Source organism: Trichechus manatus, unplaced genomic scaffold, assembly GCF_000243295.1.
Source record: "Trichechus manatus latirostris isolate Lorelei unplaced genomic scaffold, TriManLat1.0 scaffold00068, whole genome shotgun sequence".
Classification (NCBI taxonomy): Eukaryota; Metazoa; Chordata; class Mammalia; order Sirenia; family Trichechidae; genus Trichechus; species Trichechus manatus.
The window spans coordinates 3,751,228-3,766,347 of record NW_004444004.1 but is presented as its reverse complement, the minus strand read 5'-3'; the positions used below and the strand labels follow the sequence as shown (position 1 = coordinate 3,766,347).

Here is a 15,120-nt window from a genome sequence, read left to right as displayed (position 1 = left end):
TCAATGTGGGGTATAGCCTAAACCTAATCACTTTTGAGATATAAAAAGTAGATTGGGCCCAGAAGCAAGCAAGCACAAATGAGGTAAAGATAGATGCCACGTGGAGATTTCCAAGGAACACAGAATGAGCAGCTGAGACAAGGATTTTCCCCCAGAGCAGACAGAGGGAGCCTTCCCCTAGAGCCAGTGCCCTATTTAGACTTCTAGCCTCCTAAACTGTGAGAAAATAAATTTCTGTTCATTAAAGCCACTCACTTGTGGTACTTCTGTTTTAGCAGCACTAGGTAGCTAAGACAGTGGCTGAAAGTTATGCTCTTTCCTGTGAAGCTGCCCTTTGAAAGACATCCAGTGAGAGAGAAGAATTGCATAGAGATGAAGCCATTTGTTCTAAGAGGCTGCCTTCAGCCCTGAGGAGAAGTTGAGTATGCCCATGGTTGAAAAATTGCTATCCTGATTCCTAGAGGCAAGGAAAAACAAACAAACAAAAAACAATATTCATGGGGCAGGAGGAGAGAAAGGATAGCAGGAGTAAGTCACTGGAAAGGGAAATCAAAGTAAATTTCTGAATCACCTGCTACGTAGAAACAGCAGGAAGGCACTATTAAATCTGGGATATTGTAAAACAGGAAGCTCAACTGGTACACAATAGAATGTTTAGATCACATTTTACTGACAGGAAGCTGCTGAGAGTTGCAGTCACTGCCTGAACACCAGGCAGATATGAAACTAAAAGTTGCTACAGCCACTTTGAAACTAGCATTTCTATTTAAGTGGTATTCTGGAATGATCCAGAGTTACCACATACGTCAACATGTATAAGTGGATTTGTGTGTTTCAGCATAGGAGATAAGGGCTGGCCAGATAGCTGAAGGGGGCAATCATATTCCCCTCTCCCACATATTTTTGGCAGAGCAGAAAAAGTGTCTTAGACTGAAAAGAGTGGGAAACTCCCATCTTTTTGAGGACAGTGCTGGTTTGAGTAATGTCAACATTTCCTTATGCTTTCTCCACTTCAAACACAAATGAATTCCAGGAACTCTGTACGGAGACAGTGGTGGGCGACCATAATGACCTCTGTACCTGAAGCCATGCCCCTTGGTGACTTGGTCCTTGTTTATCTTGCCCAGCATATGTGGTTCCTGGTACTCATGGGTGATAGGGCTTAAAAGGGGGGCATGGGGTCAGTCTAGTTATTCAGATAGGATGAGATTGCTCCTGTGGGGTGGATGAGCTTAATCGGCCCCTTCCTCCTTCATTTGAGTTTATACCACTCCAGAAGAAACTGCAGACTTGGAGAAAATCAAATAGAAATTGCTCATAGTTGCCCCTAAGCTGGGAAAGTGCTGGCAACAGCCTTTGCTCTAGGGGAGGTTACACAGGGAGTCCTCCAGGCAGGGGGCATAGGGCACTTGCGAGTTAAAAAGAAACTCCTTTCTTTTCACCCCTTTTTAATAGTTACAATAGCCAACATTTAGTGAGTGCTTACTGTGAGCTAAGGACCATGTTACACACTTTTCAACAGCCTTAGGGATTTCCCATTTTACAGACTAAGAATCAGGTTCAAAGAGCTTGTCACTTATCCAAGGCCAGCTAGCTACAGAGTAGCAGAGGCAGTATTCAAGCCAGGCTTGTCAGGCTCCAGAAACTGAGCTTTTTCCCACTCGTTCTGCTGCCTTGGTGAGGACAAGGATGATGTGGTGGTGGTGGTGGTGGCTTCTAACATTTACAAAAGGAATGCTTACAGTGTGCCAGGCACTGTGCCAAGTGCCTTTTGTATCATCTATTCAATCCTCGCAGCAACCCTATGAGATGTAGGTACTACAGTTACTCCCATTTTATAGATGAGCAAACTGAGGCTCAGAGAAGTTAATAACAATCTCCCTCAAGGCACAGAACCTACTGAGTGAAAGCTAGTGACTATCATTAACTATGGCTGAAGACTTCATTTTGGCTATCCACCATCTCTCTCCATGGATAGAGATGGTAAAGGTGCAGGACTAGGTCCTTCCCTGAAAACGGATTGGTTGGTTTTGTTCTTGAAGTTCAAAATCCAGGGACTTGGCCTTGCCATTATTTGACTCTTTCTTTTACAAGGACACATGAGGTCTGACTGCACTGCTCTCCCATGGGCAGGGCAGACCCGCCTCTGGCCGTCCAGCTTTAGTGACTGTCTTTCTAGACAGGGAGGACCGCCCCCAGCCTTCTGGGGACACGACTAGGGCTCAGAAATAGCCCCCTAATCAGCCTCATCAGCTTTGAAGGAGGCCAACGCAGGAGGGGCCTAAGTAGGCCAACACTTTAACCCAGTTACATGAGGGCAGCTGTAATCCGGGCTGATCATGTCTTGCCAAACTCTCTGGGGGAAAAATGTCCACAAGCTGCTTCTGCTTCCTGTGCCCAAGTATCCCGGGAGCTCAGTGCAGACACACCTTTTCCTCTCTGGAAGAGCTTGGTCTCAAGGTTAGAAGGGCTGGACTTAATCTGAAAGGCTGCCAGGACTGAGGAAAGGTTGGTGGCCATTTCCAACTGCCATGAAATGTCCATGGCTCAGGCTCCCCTAGGCCATGGCGCCACTTTTCCTTGAAAAGGCCCACAGCCTCTCCCTTCGTCCACCTTGCTGGGGGAGGTGGGGAAATCACTGTCTTCCTCTGTGTGGGCCAGACAGCAGCTCACATCAACCCAGGGGGTTCAGGACAGGGTAGGCTCCTTCTCCTGGCCCCCTGCCAGCTCACCCCTGGCAATGACTAGCCCCAGGAGTTCCCCCAGGAAGCAGGCTGAGCTGTCTGGCCAGACTGTGGTTGGGAAATAAAGAAACCAGAGTTGTTGGGGCTGGCTGGCTGGGCTTGTCTGGCTCCTTCCCTCCCTCTCCCTCAACTTCCCTCCCCCTCAGTTGGCATGGTGGGCTTCCTTATGCAGGTGCACTCTGCCTCCTCCTCTCACGGCCCACAGACCATCTGTCCCAAGAGACAGCTCAACACAGTGGGTCCCTCTCTGGTCGGGAAGCAGAATGCTTGCCTGGCCTGGCTGGGAAGCAGTCAGGGAAAAAAGAGAGGACAGCATGTTACAGCAAGTTTGTTCATAAATTTTTCCAAAGGGGTTTTCTCCAGCAAGAGGGTGACTATCATGAGGAAGAGGAATCCAAGTTAGCAATTATGGCATTTTATCAATTCTAAGAAGCCTTCGATTATAAGATGTCCATTATTTTATGTACCACTGAAAAAGAAAAAAAAAGTTGCTGATTATATACTATGTCGTGCCATTGATTGTAAGATGCATCCCAATGTTGTTACATGTGAAAATGTGGAAAAAACGTGTCTCTGAGTCAATGAAGAATGAAAGAATTCCTTAAAACTGAGGTATCACCTCTCCTACACACACCCCCACACACACACACCCACACACACCCACACCCACATCCCACAGACCCCAGCTGCACAGGGCACACAGTAAGGCACAGCGGGTAAGTGCAGTCAAAACCCCAACTAACCTCTGTGCTGTGAGAACAGGCACAGTAACCACATTATCTGGAAATGGGAGCCCCTTACATTGGAAGGAACCTTATCGTTTATAAAGCCCTCTCACACCCATTATCTCACCAAGCAGTTCATATGTTCCAGGTGTGCAACTAGATGTCTGACAGAATGCTGACTGTGGGAGGGGCGAGTACAGGCAGTAACAGAGTCCTTGACTTTAGACTCAGCTGGCCTTGCCTAGGTTACAATAGGCTATTGCCAAGGCTAGCTAACCACATCTCCTTTGAATAAACCACTGCATTTGGCAGACTGACATCTGTGTCTCTCTGTTACTCCAGGACAAGGGAGAAACTCACTGGGGAATCAGTTTAGCACCATTCCAAGCTGCTCCCTACCCCTCAGAGGCTAGTTTGCCATGCAAACACCAACTCTTGACTGTGTGCCTCAGGGAACTAAGGGGTGACCCTGGTGGGGACGACCAGCTACCAATAATATGGAAAAGCAGTTGGACACTTTGCCCACCCCCTCACCCCCCACCCCTACCCAGAGGTCTGGAGAAGGGTCAAGTGGAACAGATGTTATTGATCTCAGTTCTCATCCTGCACAATATTCCACCTTCTTGCTCAGAATACCAACCCCAAAGATCCCTACAGAGAACCAGGGTGGGGCCCCTCAGCAAGGTGGCCCACAGGCTGGAGCTTGAGGTGCCTAGGCAAAATATGGCATCCTAGCCCCACCCAGGAGAACTCATGGGAAGGGCCATGGCTTAGGTGGCCAGGTCACAATGGTGCCTCCCACCATTTTTCGGCACTCAGGGATGAGATCATTGCTTGGTGATCAGCTCCTATGAAACAACTCCCTGTGCCAGGGGCTGGGGGATACAGGGATGATTCAGACCCCATCCTGCCCTCAAGCAGCTCCAAGTTCACTGAGAGAGAGAGACCAATAATGAATTACATGTTTTGTGTGCCTTCAAGTCAATTCTGACTCATGGCAACTCCATGAGTTACAGAGTAGAACTGCCTCATAGGGTTTCTTGTGCTGTAATCCTTACGGGAGCAGATCGCCACATCTTTTCTCCTGCGGAGCTGCTGGGCGGGTTTTAACTGCCAGGCTTTCAGTTCACAGCCGAGTGCTTAACCGTTGCACCACCAGGGCTCCTTAATGAATCACATAGTACGGAGGGAAACGCTGGCCCCAGAGTAAGCTCCAGGTGTGGCAGAGGTGTCTAACAGACTGGAGCTCAAAGAAGACTGCATACAAGAGTTGACATTTGAACCGAGTCTTAAGGATGAGAAAGGAGAGCAGGGAGCAAAGGCATTTCAAGCCAAGAAAACAGCACAAATTAAAACAAGGAAAGGAAAAGCAGCAGGAAACAGCATGGCATGAAAAAGCGGCGTACAATATGGCTGAGCACAGGGTCTGTGTAGAAGGTTCTCTGGGGGACACGGGGGTGTGAAGCTGAAGCTGAAGGTGTGGGCAGGGTATTAGAGCCTGGGCTTTATACTGTAGTGTCCAGGGCCCACTGAAGGATTTCTAACCAGGGAAGTGGTGCACTTAGTTTACATGTGAAAAAGATCGTTGCCTGCAGTGGAAAGCAGAGACTGGAACAGAGATGGGGGCAAGGGCAGACACACTAGTCCACGGGAAAGATGGCAATGGCCTAGGTCACTGGCGTCTAGCACTTTCTGAAAAGACAAATAGAACAGCCAGGGGCCCAACTTTCCTCACCTTCTCTCCACCAGCCTCTTTCTGTCCCTCCCACTGGGCCAGCTCTTGCCTGGCCCCTTGCATCCCTGCCTCCTTTGTTCCGATGTCTTTGTGCTTTCAACTCTGCGCTGGGTCAGGACTGCTGGCAGCAGAAAAAAAAAATAGGAGCTTGACTCTCTGCTCCACACAGCTGTGGGTTCCGCCTTTCCCTCTCTTACCTTCCACATCACCGCCCAGCTCTCCTCCTGCTTCTCTAAGGGCTGGGGGACCCCTGGGCAAGGGTCTACTCAGCAATCCTAGCACACCAGAGAGGCAGGCGGTGGAGTCCAGTGGAGAGTAGAAAGGACCTGGGCTTTGGAGTCAACAGAACTGGCTTCAAATTCCAGCTCCTCCATGTATTAGCTGTGAGCCTCAGTTTCTTGGCATTACCAGTCACCTCACTGTGCTTTTGTGAGGACTGTTGTTGTTAGCTGCCTCTGAGCTGGCTCCTGACCCATGGTGACCCCATGCACAACAGAACAAAATGCTGCTCCATCCTGCCATCCCCAAGATCAGTTGGGGATCAGACCATTGTGGTCTGCTGATTTTCTTCCTAGTGTTATCTTAGTCTGGAACCTGTCTGGCATCACAGCAACATGCAAGCCTCCACTGACAGATGGGTGCAGCATTGACCAGGAATTGAACCTAGGTCTCCTGCATGGAAGGTGAGAATGCCACCACTGCCCCCGAGGTAATATGTGTAAAGGGATTAGCACTATGCCTGGCACACAGTAGATCACTTGTAGCTATTGCTTTGCAGATGGAGAGCCTGGGGCAGCAAGAGATGCAATGACTTGCCCAAACTGGTGGCTCTGTAGTCCAGGATTGCTGGGCCCTGCCTTGCTCATAGCCTGGGTGTCCAACTACTGGCAAAGGGGAGATCCCTCTGCACTGGTTGCCACTTTGGCTAGCTGGATCCCCTTCTAGAAGCAGCAACACTCAGAAAAGACTGTGGCCTCTGTCTGGTATAAAGGAGGGTCAACCTAATCACAATCACTGGGTGGCTTTAGGAAGGCAGGCCTGATTGTTCCCAGGGGGCAGGATTATCTTGTTCTCTCTCCACGGTACAGTGTGACCTGTGCTGGGCACAGACCTGTGCTGTACTGTGATTGGCACAGAGTGGGCCCTCAGTAAACTTGGGTCAAGTGGGCCTGAACACATTGCCTTTCAAAGTCACCTTCTCTAGCTCAGTAATCCAGCCTGACCCAGCTCACGGTGGGGCCTGGAGAGCCCAGCAGACAAACCCTGCTAAGTGCAAAGGGCCTGCTGGGTCCCAGGCAGCCACAGTGGAGGTAGGCAGTACATGGACACTCATGGCCATGCAGCCACATGGTTCCCACCGCAAAGGCTGTGCTGAGAGGGCCCAGCAAGGGTGGAGGGCCAACAGCCCCTTGTATCTACGATTCAAAGCAGAGGGCCTTCGGAAAAGGTTCTAGGAAGCAAGGCCAAGACTTCTGGCTTCTCATGAATCTTTTAATAATGGTAAATGAGGAAAACATGGTAACAGTAAGTCCCACGGTGAGGGTTCCTTCTCATTTGGAGATCTTCAACAACAGAAACACCTGTTTCTCCATGCTAAGTACACAAATAAATGACCATTTATTTCCAAAGGTGACTCCAGAAGCCATTTCAGTACAATCAAAAGGTTTTACGAATCAGAGAAAACGCATTACAAAATGCCCCAAGAGGTGAGCAAACCGGTGGGGGCACAGAGCACCCAAGAACCAGCCTGCCAAAACACCCACCCTGCTGCTGAGGGGGAGTCACAAGACTGGTTCTAAAGGGAGTGCCCGTATGGGGGAGCAGGGTGACAGGGAGAGGTCTGCCCAGTGCATAGCAATCCCAGCTTGGGAATGAGGAAGGGTGGGAAGGAGGTAAGAGGGGGCAGGGGCATTGTTGATTTTCTGGCTAAAATAATTACAGATCAGCCTATCTTACTCTCTTCACCATAATAACACCAATATATATGAAGAATTCTTTAAAATATAACACAAAATTGACACCAAAAGAAAGCAAGAGTTTATAAAACAACAGCTTTGCTTGAAATGACTTTTTTTTTGTTATTTTGTTTTGTTTTCCATGGTTGGTTGTTTGTATGTATGTTTCACGCCACAAGTAGCAAACCAGCGTTACAAAAAAAGTCACAGATGAGCAACAACAAGCGAATAGGTTTTCCTGAGCACATATAGGCTCACTCTATATACACAAGAGAGATGTTTGCTCCCTCTCACTACCTCTGCCCACCTCAGAGAGGGCGGGGCGTGCGGTATGGGAGGCCCCTTCCCAGCTTGGGGTCTTGAAAAGGAGCCTGCAAAGCCTGCAGGCTACCCTCTTTCTGCCTGCTCCGGACTCACCAAAACCAGTTCCAATGTCTACATCGTCTACAGTGTCAAAAAAGGCTTTTCTCTTCGACTCCCGCACGTCCCCTTCAGTAGAACCCAACAAGAAAACCCTCTTCCAAAGAAGACAGACGCCTCTGCATCGATATCTACAAACCCAGGGAAGGCTTTTCGGCAGAGGGAGGGGAGGAAGGGCCCTTCTGAGGCCCCTGAGCCGCCCAGGTCACCCCCAGGGTGCGGCCCAGCACGCACACCAGTGCCCAGAGACCTGCTGACGACTGTGGGGAATGGTGCCCACTGCACAAAACACTGAGTTATCATCAGCGATCACAAGTATCAAAACCCTGATGCAGGCGACAGCAAAAGGGGTTATTGGACAGCTAGGCTGAGGTACTGTATGATAAAGTGCTCCAATTGCCCCAGTTATCCCGACGACCCTGCAAGCAGCTTCTGTGAAGGTTAAGAAGTCCAAGGGAAAGAGAATATTGGCTTGGGGAGACCGAGCCTGTGGCTTCAGAACCAAGGCGGTGCCCTGCAAGCTAAGAGAGGAGCATGTCACTCTGCCTCCAGGAGAAAAATGGGCCAGATCATCTTTGGTGCACAAAATCAAATACTGGGGAGACGTAGCGGGGAGGGCACTGTAAGCAGGTGTGACAATCCCTCTGCTATTTGATGTCATGAGTTGGTCAACTGAACAGGCTGTTCTCATTGGCCCAGATCCTTGGCCAAGGAAGGCTACCTGGTGGCTTGAGGAGCCTTTTTGCCCTTTCTGGTGCTGTTTTCAAGGAAACAGTCCACCTCTACAAACACTCTCACAAACACATATGCTGGCAAATGGCGTACGGAAACTTGGCCAGGGTGGCAGGGGAGCCACCTTGGCACTGGCAGGAAAGCCCAAGGGAGGAACTGGTAAGCCAGGGTCCACTGGCCACTGGGCATGGCAACTGCAGTGTTGACCTCACTGCTGGACCACAGCTGGGGCAGCAGCAGGTTGGCTGTTGGGTGGATACGGGAGCCACCCCCTAAAGCAGGGCATCTAGCCAGGTTACCTCTCTCTCCATGGGCTTGGCCCAAGGGAGGAGCGAGGTCCGGATCACCTCAGATGCCTGCTGAGGCAACACCCCCAATATAGGCTATACCCACTATCTACCAGGCCTGCTCATTCTGCCTACATGTTTTGGAGCCAATCGGGCAGGCCCCCAGAAGCCCCGTCTCTCCCCTTTGCGTCTCTCTTCTCCTGCCAGGTGTATCTATTTCTGGCCCGGCCATGTCAGGCACGTGGCTTTCACTTTTTTTTTCTCCTTCCAAGCAGCAGAGAGTGTAAGCCAGAACGGGGCACTGAGCTGCAGCCAGGGCAAACGCAAGCTTTTAGAGCCGTGCCAGTTTGGGCAAAGGGTGAGCGGACTGCCACAGGGACGGGGGGAAGAGGAAGCCTGCAGAGCCATACCACTGTGGCCTTCCCAAGCAGAGGATCTGCCCCACCCAAGACTGTGAGCCCCCCGCTGAGGCCCACTCACCTGCCTGCAGCACCTTGACGTTCTGCTGGGGGACAGGCCTGGCCCCTGCGGCTCCTCCCATGACCTCCTTCCAACCTTTCCTTTTGTGACGAGGCCAAGGGGCACTAAGTCCTTGGACATTTCCTCATCAGTCATTTCTACATACAGCTGTTTGAGGATGGGCAGGGGGAATCCAGCCACTCAAGAAGTGCCCTGTTCTGGAGGGCAGCCCTAGGGGGAGAGGCTCCAAGAGAAGCTTGGCCAAGTCCTCAAAGACTGCAGAAAATGAAGGTTAGGAATCATAAGGAGCTCACGGGGAGTGAGAGTGTGCTGCATTCTCCCTTCCTGCACCCCTCCACCCAGAGGACAGTTTAGCCTCAGTGCCAGCTGGCCTCTGCAGCAGGGTGGGCCCTCCAGTCTAAGGGCCCTGTGATTGCTTCCGTGGGTCTCAGTTTCCTCAGAGAGACCCTCCTGAATTGTGCTGCCTCCTGTAGGCCCGTTTGCTAAACTCATGACTGCTGAGTTCCTGAAGCTCAATATAGGTCTAATATATTACCATTTGAAATACTGAACATGGTGAAGGGCAACGGGGTTGCCTAGAGTGGGAGAGTGGAGGGCGACTCCATCAGAGAAAGTCACAAAATGACCTATCCTGTTCTTCAGCAAATCTGTGCTTAGTAGCGGCCACCAAAGAGTCAGCAAATGCCCAGCCACTACCTCCCTTCCTGACGTCCATGCATGACTGAGCTCAAGTCTTGCAACGAAATAATGTCCCCAAGGCCCTCCTTTTGGAGCACCTGACCCTCTACCAGTGGGGTCCTAATTCCTTTCAGCCTAGACAGGGGCTTTGGGTGTGGCTGTGTGGGAAGCGTGTGATGCTCCCCACGTTAAACAAGTCAGCACTGAGTCTGGCTGCAGGGAAACAACACTGGCAGGAGCTGTGTCTTCCCAAACCCAGTATGCTGACATACCCAGCAACAGCACAAGATGGATCTACAGGAGCCCCAAGAGTACTGGGCCCTGACGCAAGGATTCTCCAAACTCTAACATCAAAAACAAAACAAAACAAAAAACTCCAGCTCATTCTTTCCTAAAGCTGCCTTTTTATGAGCGAGAGAGAACAGTTAAGGGGCATTCAAGATTAAAATGGCATCTACTATCAACATTAAACTGAAATGGAGCCAATGGTTCAAATCATAGTTCTCTCACGTTACTACTTCTGTTGATTAATTTCTATGCTCGCTTCCAATGGGATATGGGTCAGTTCTCAGCTTTCACGGGCAACATTTATACAGGGTCCTGCCCAGTATTGGTTATGGGCATTTTAACCCTGTTCCCTTTGGATTTACCATTGCAATAGCTCTCCATACCGCCCCCCTAATAGAATCTAGCCCCTGGGCTGGGTGGTGCTGCCACCTCCTACCCAGGCAGCATCCTGGAGGGAATGGCCAGTTGGCTGCTTGCTTTGAATCATGGGACACCAGCAGGAAGATTCTGGCTGGCTCTACTTTGGCCATGAGCTGGGAAATCCCTTATCCTTGGGCTTGCCGCTGGTATAGAAACAAGGCCTCAGTCCCCTTATGGTGGGGGCTGTGCTGGCGACAAAAGGGGACCCCAGCATAAGCCTGGAGGTCCCTGGCAGTGGAGAAATGAAACACAACCCAATCGCATTACTTCAATGCCAAAAGAACTACTGCTTGTTGTTCCCTCTCTCCTCAACCAGCTGTTGTTAAAGCACCAACAAGCAGAGCGAAAGAGCCACCAACTGCCATCTCCCCATATAAGGCCACTAGGAGCAGGGAGAAAGAGTCAAAGGGAAGGAGGAAAATTCCAGCCCCCATCAGTACACCCCCGGCTCAAGGAGAAGTCCTGGGGGGGAAGAGCTGGGGAAGAAAGAAAGGGAAAGATAGGAGGAAAAAAGAAAATACACCAAACATCCTATTCCCCTCTCCCATGATTTCCTTAAGAACTGAGTGTTTTCCAAGTCAAGTCATGACTTGCTTCCTCAGGGAGGAAAAAAAAAAAAAAAAACAAAAACCAAAAACAACCACCTTTAGTCTATTTTCTTGATTGGAAGCCGGAGCAAATCCAGCAGATATTTACACAGGGGCCCAGCCATGTATGAGAACAGGATGACCAGCTTCCCGTGGGTCATGGTCATGAGAGTCTGGTGTCCCGAGGCCCAGATGCGATACCAGGGGCCGTAGAATGGGTCTGAGATGGCCGGACACAGCATGTTGTTCAAATTCACTTCGGTGACCTGCAGGGACAAGGGAGGTAAAGTGAGCGTTCACCATCCTTAGGCTTTCTCTGGCTTCCGCCAGTTCAGCCATCTCTGTCTAATGGAGGACTAGACAAGGAGGGATTGGCAAATCCCCACCTGTTCATAAAGGGATTTCTCTCTCCTAGGTTTGTGGGGTGGGTCAAGGCTAGGGCCCTCTGGAGGAGAAGAGGGAAGGCTGTCCAGTGCAAAGGCTGTTGGGTTCTGTGCAGTCTTGTCTTCTGGTTGGGCCCAAAGCCTGTTGCCATTCCTAAGCATCTACTATATGCCTAGACTCCGGAGAGGTGCTGGGGGACGTCAGAGCAGAAAAGAACATTATGGTCCCTGCTTCCACATAACTGGCAATCAATCAAGTTGGGGTGATCAGTCTACCACATCTGACCTCAAACTAGATGGTGCTCACTGGGTTCTACACACCATGAGGAGCTCTGAGGAGTATAGTGCAATGGAGGCTGGAATCCTCAGAGGAAATTTCAGAAAGGAAGTGGCACCTGAATGGACTCACAAAAGATGGATGGTGAGCAATGGGGTGGGCAGAGCCTTCCTTGTAGGAGGTATGGCCTGAGCTAAGCCCAGAGGTTGGAATGAGCGTGGTACGCATGGCAACGTGAAGGCACTGTCTCCTCTGGAATAAAAGCTTCCCAGTGGAGAGCAGTGGGAGGTAAGGGTGTGAAGGTCATACTGCTTCCTCCCTAGAGCACAGGAAGCATTCATGCAGTTGGCAAGGAGCTCAAACTACCCCCACACCCTGGCAAACCACCGAGTAGAGAAATATACCAGGGTGGGGAAGAGAAAGTCTGCTTCTACAAAGGCAATGGTGACATCGGTAACATGCCCTAGTCATGCTAGGTCACGCGAGGCTCCACATGGCTAATGAATGCTACATTAATGCCGCTTGCACACAAAACCCGACGTGCCACTCCTGCCCCAAGGACGGCCACAGTGCTGCCTTCCAAAGACCTTCAAGCATGTTCATGTTAGAGACATGTCTTCATCACCTCTCAGGGTGGTTGGGGCTTTTTTACCATGTCATGGAGTGGGGGGAACTCTCTGGCTCAGAGGGTGTGAGGTGACTCACACAGATCAGTGGCAGAGCCAGGACTTGAACCTGAGTCTCCTGACCCCCAGCTCCAGTCTCAAGCTCTTCCTACTCACTTTGCTACCAATATACACCCATGCACTCAGCAATCTCGGGCTCTAGATAACTACTAAGTTCAACCATTCTCCACACTCCAGGCAGTTCTGAACACCCCAGAATGCCCCAGGGGTCCCTTAACACCACACTTCCACTGGCCATGCAGCTCACGGCAGAGACTGCTACAGGGCCTGGGAGTAGGCGCAGAGTAAACCCAAAGTCAAAAGCTTTCCTCAGGCCCAGGGCCTGGGTTAGGGTCCTGCTTCCCCATGGGGTCCACAGCAAACAACTTTCCAGTTGCAACTCACTGTTTCCAACCCAAGTGGCCATGAGTGAAGGACATCCTTGCCTCCCAGGGATGAAAGAAACAGTCATTACTGAAAGATTCCAAAAACTCTTTTGAGAGGTCAAGGCTGTGGATCATAAATCAGCAACCCAGACACAACAATATGACATCCTGGCCTTTAGCATCTTATATTTTTTCAAAACAAAATGATATACCAGCGTCAACCAGGATTATCAAGATTTATAGAGAACAGAGGGAATAGAAGGGGATACAACCAAACTTACCAGGCCCAGGATCTGCAAGACGCTGAAGTGATAAAAGAACATGAGGCCAGTTGAGAGAAGGGCCCACCGGAAGCTGCTGAGGGGTTCTGGGGTATAAGCACCTAGAGGAAAAGGGGAGACAATGAGATGGCAGGAACAGTGACCCACTTTTCCTCCTTTGCCCCATGGGGGTGCAGGTGCTGAGGTCACAGCTGCTGCCTGCTGATTGCCCCCTTTTGCTGATCAGCGATAGCTACTCAAGACAGCTCCACTGATTAGCTGGGTACTCAAATCAGCCCTTTCCGACCTCTGTTCTGCCACTTGATGCTGGGGCCATTAAAAAGAGAGGGATTTATTTTTAATTATAAAAAACAGTACACGTTCATTACAAGGAATCTAGAAAATGGAAAAATGTAGAAGATGGAAGAAAAAAAAAAAAATCCCGGCACTCAATTATCTGAAAGCAACCAGTGCTAACACATTGGTATGTTTTCCTTGGTCATTTTTTCTATACCTTAGGATTTTCTTGTCTTTTTTTATTATTAAGAATTAGAATCTTACTGTGTATATACATATACACACACACACACACACACATACATACACACACATATACATATATATGTAATTGTATATCCTTCATTTTCACATTATTTCAATCATTTTCTCATGTTTCTAAAGGGAAATGTCATTGAAGAAGCATGGTGGTTGAGAATATTAACTTTAAAGTCAGACAGATTTGGGTTTAAATCCCAACTCTACCGCTTAACTGGCTGTGTGACCTTGGAAAAGTTGCTTAAACTCCCTGAACCTCAGTTTACTTGCCTGTAAATGGAGATAGTAAGTACTACCTACTTCTTGAGAGTTGTGAGTAAGTAAATTAATATATTGAGAGCTCTTAGTACAGGGTCTGGTACAATGGATGTGTTCAATGAGTGTTACATGCTATCATTATCATTATTATTTTTATTAAAATAATTAAAGAATATGCCAAATTTTTGTGCCACTTCCCAACCATTGGACAACTCTGTCCCCCTGGAACATCAAGAATGATATGTTTTCCCTCTATCACCACAAGAATAATATGTTTCCCTTGGGGAAGCCAGCACAACTTGCCCAAGGCAAGGTCATGGAAGCTCCAGAGACACGTCCAAACTCCCTAGGGACCAAATTACTGGGCTGAGGGCTGTGGGGATCATAGTCTCAGGGAACATCTAGCTCAACTGTCATAACATAGTTTATAAAGAAAATGTTCTACATTCTACTTTGGTGAGTAGCGTCTGGGGTCTTAAAAGCTTGTGAGTGGCCCGTCTGGAACAAGGGAGAAGGAAGCAGACCAAAGACACAAGGGAAAGATTAGTCCAAAGGAGTGATGGGCTACAACTATCACAGCCTCTGCCAGACTGAGTTCAGCAGAACTAGATGGTGCCCGGCTACCACCACTGACTACTCTGACAGGGATCACAATAGAAGGTCCCGGACAGAGCTGGAGAAAAATGTAGAACAAAATTCTAACTCACAAAAAAAAGACCAGATTTACTGGCCTAAAGGAGACTGGAGAAACCCCGAGAGTATGGCCCCCAGACACCCTTATAGCTCAGTATTGAAGTCATTCCTGAGGTTCACCCTTCAGCCAAAGATCAGACAGGCCCATAAAACAAAACGAGACTAAAGGGGCACACCAGCCCAGGGGCAAGGACAAGGGGACAGGAAAGCTGGTAATGGGGAACCCAAGGTCGAGAAGGGAGAGTACTGTCATGTTACAGTGTTAACCAATGTCACAAAACAATATGTGTACTAATTGTTTTATGGGAAACTAGTTTGCTCTGTAAACCCTCATCTGAAGTACAATTAAAAAAAAAAAAAAGAATAATACATTTCCTCTCTATTGTCACTAGAAACTACCGTCCCAGTAGACTGGGCTTACAGAGCAGGGGAATGGCTTGGGACATGTGGGTGTCACTCTAAGAGGGAACCTGGGGAAGGGAGTACTCCAGAGGGAAAGGAACCTGGGTGCCCAACCCCACCAAGTAGGTGGCAACATCACTGATTCATCCATTCAACACTTATTCAACCCAAACCAAACCCGTTGCCATTG

The 15,120-nt window shown here is 49.4% G+C and overlaps 2 protein-coding genes across 11 annotated transcripts in view; both read right to left on the bottom strand.

The window, feature by feature from the left end:
- The window catches only part of TMEM164 (transmembrane protein 164), a 232,258-nt gene that overhangs the window by 22,882 nt on the left and 194,256 nt on the right, over positions 1 to 15,120 (bottom strand). For 7 of the 10 annotated variants that reach the window (XR_002824615.1, XM_023734467.1, XM_023734470.1 and 4 more), the window contains 2 exons: positions 13,044 to 13,144; positions 11,109 to 11,317 (listed from right to left, as the gene is read on the bottom strand). Coding sequence is in view for 9 of the 10 variants with exons in the window: in XM_023734467.1 (XP_023590235.1) it covers positions 11,111 to 11,317; positions 13,044 to 13,144 (308 nt within the window). In the remaining variant the exon portion in view is untranslated. Of the gene's footprint in view, positions 1 to 211; positions 3,214 to 6,642; positions 6,798 to 11,001; positions 11,318 to 13,043; positions 13,145 to 15,120 lie in introns of those variants that run through there. The other 3 variants (XM_023734469.1, XM_023734468.1, XM_004379768.2) reach the window with 3 other exon arrangements.
- On the bottom strand, positions 7,785 to 9,139 carry LOC111821147 (uncharacterized). Its single transcript, XM_023734437.1, is given in 2 exon segments — positions 7,785 to 8,518; positions 9,079 to 9,139. Coding segments are annotated over 2 exon segments (795 nt in total).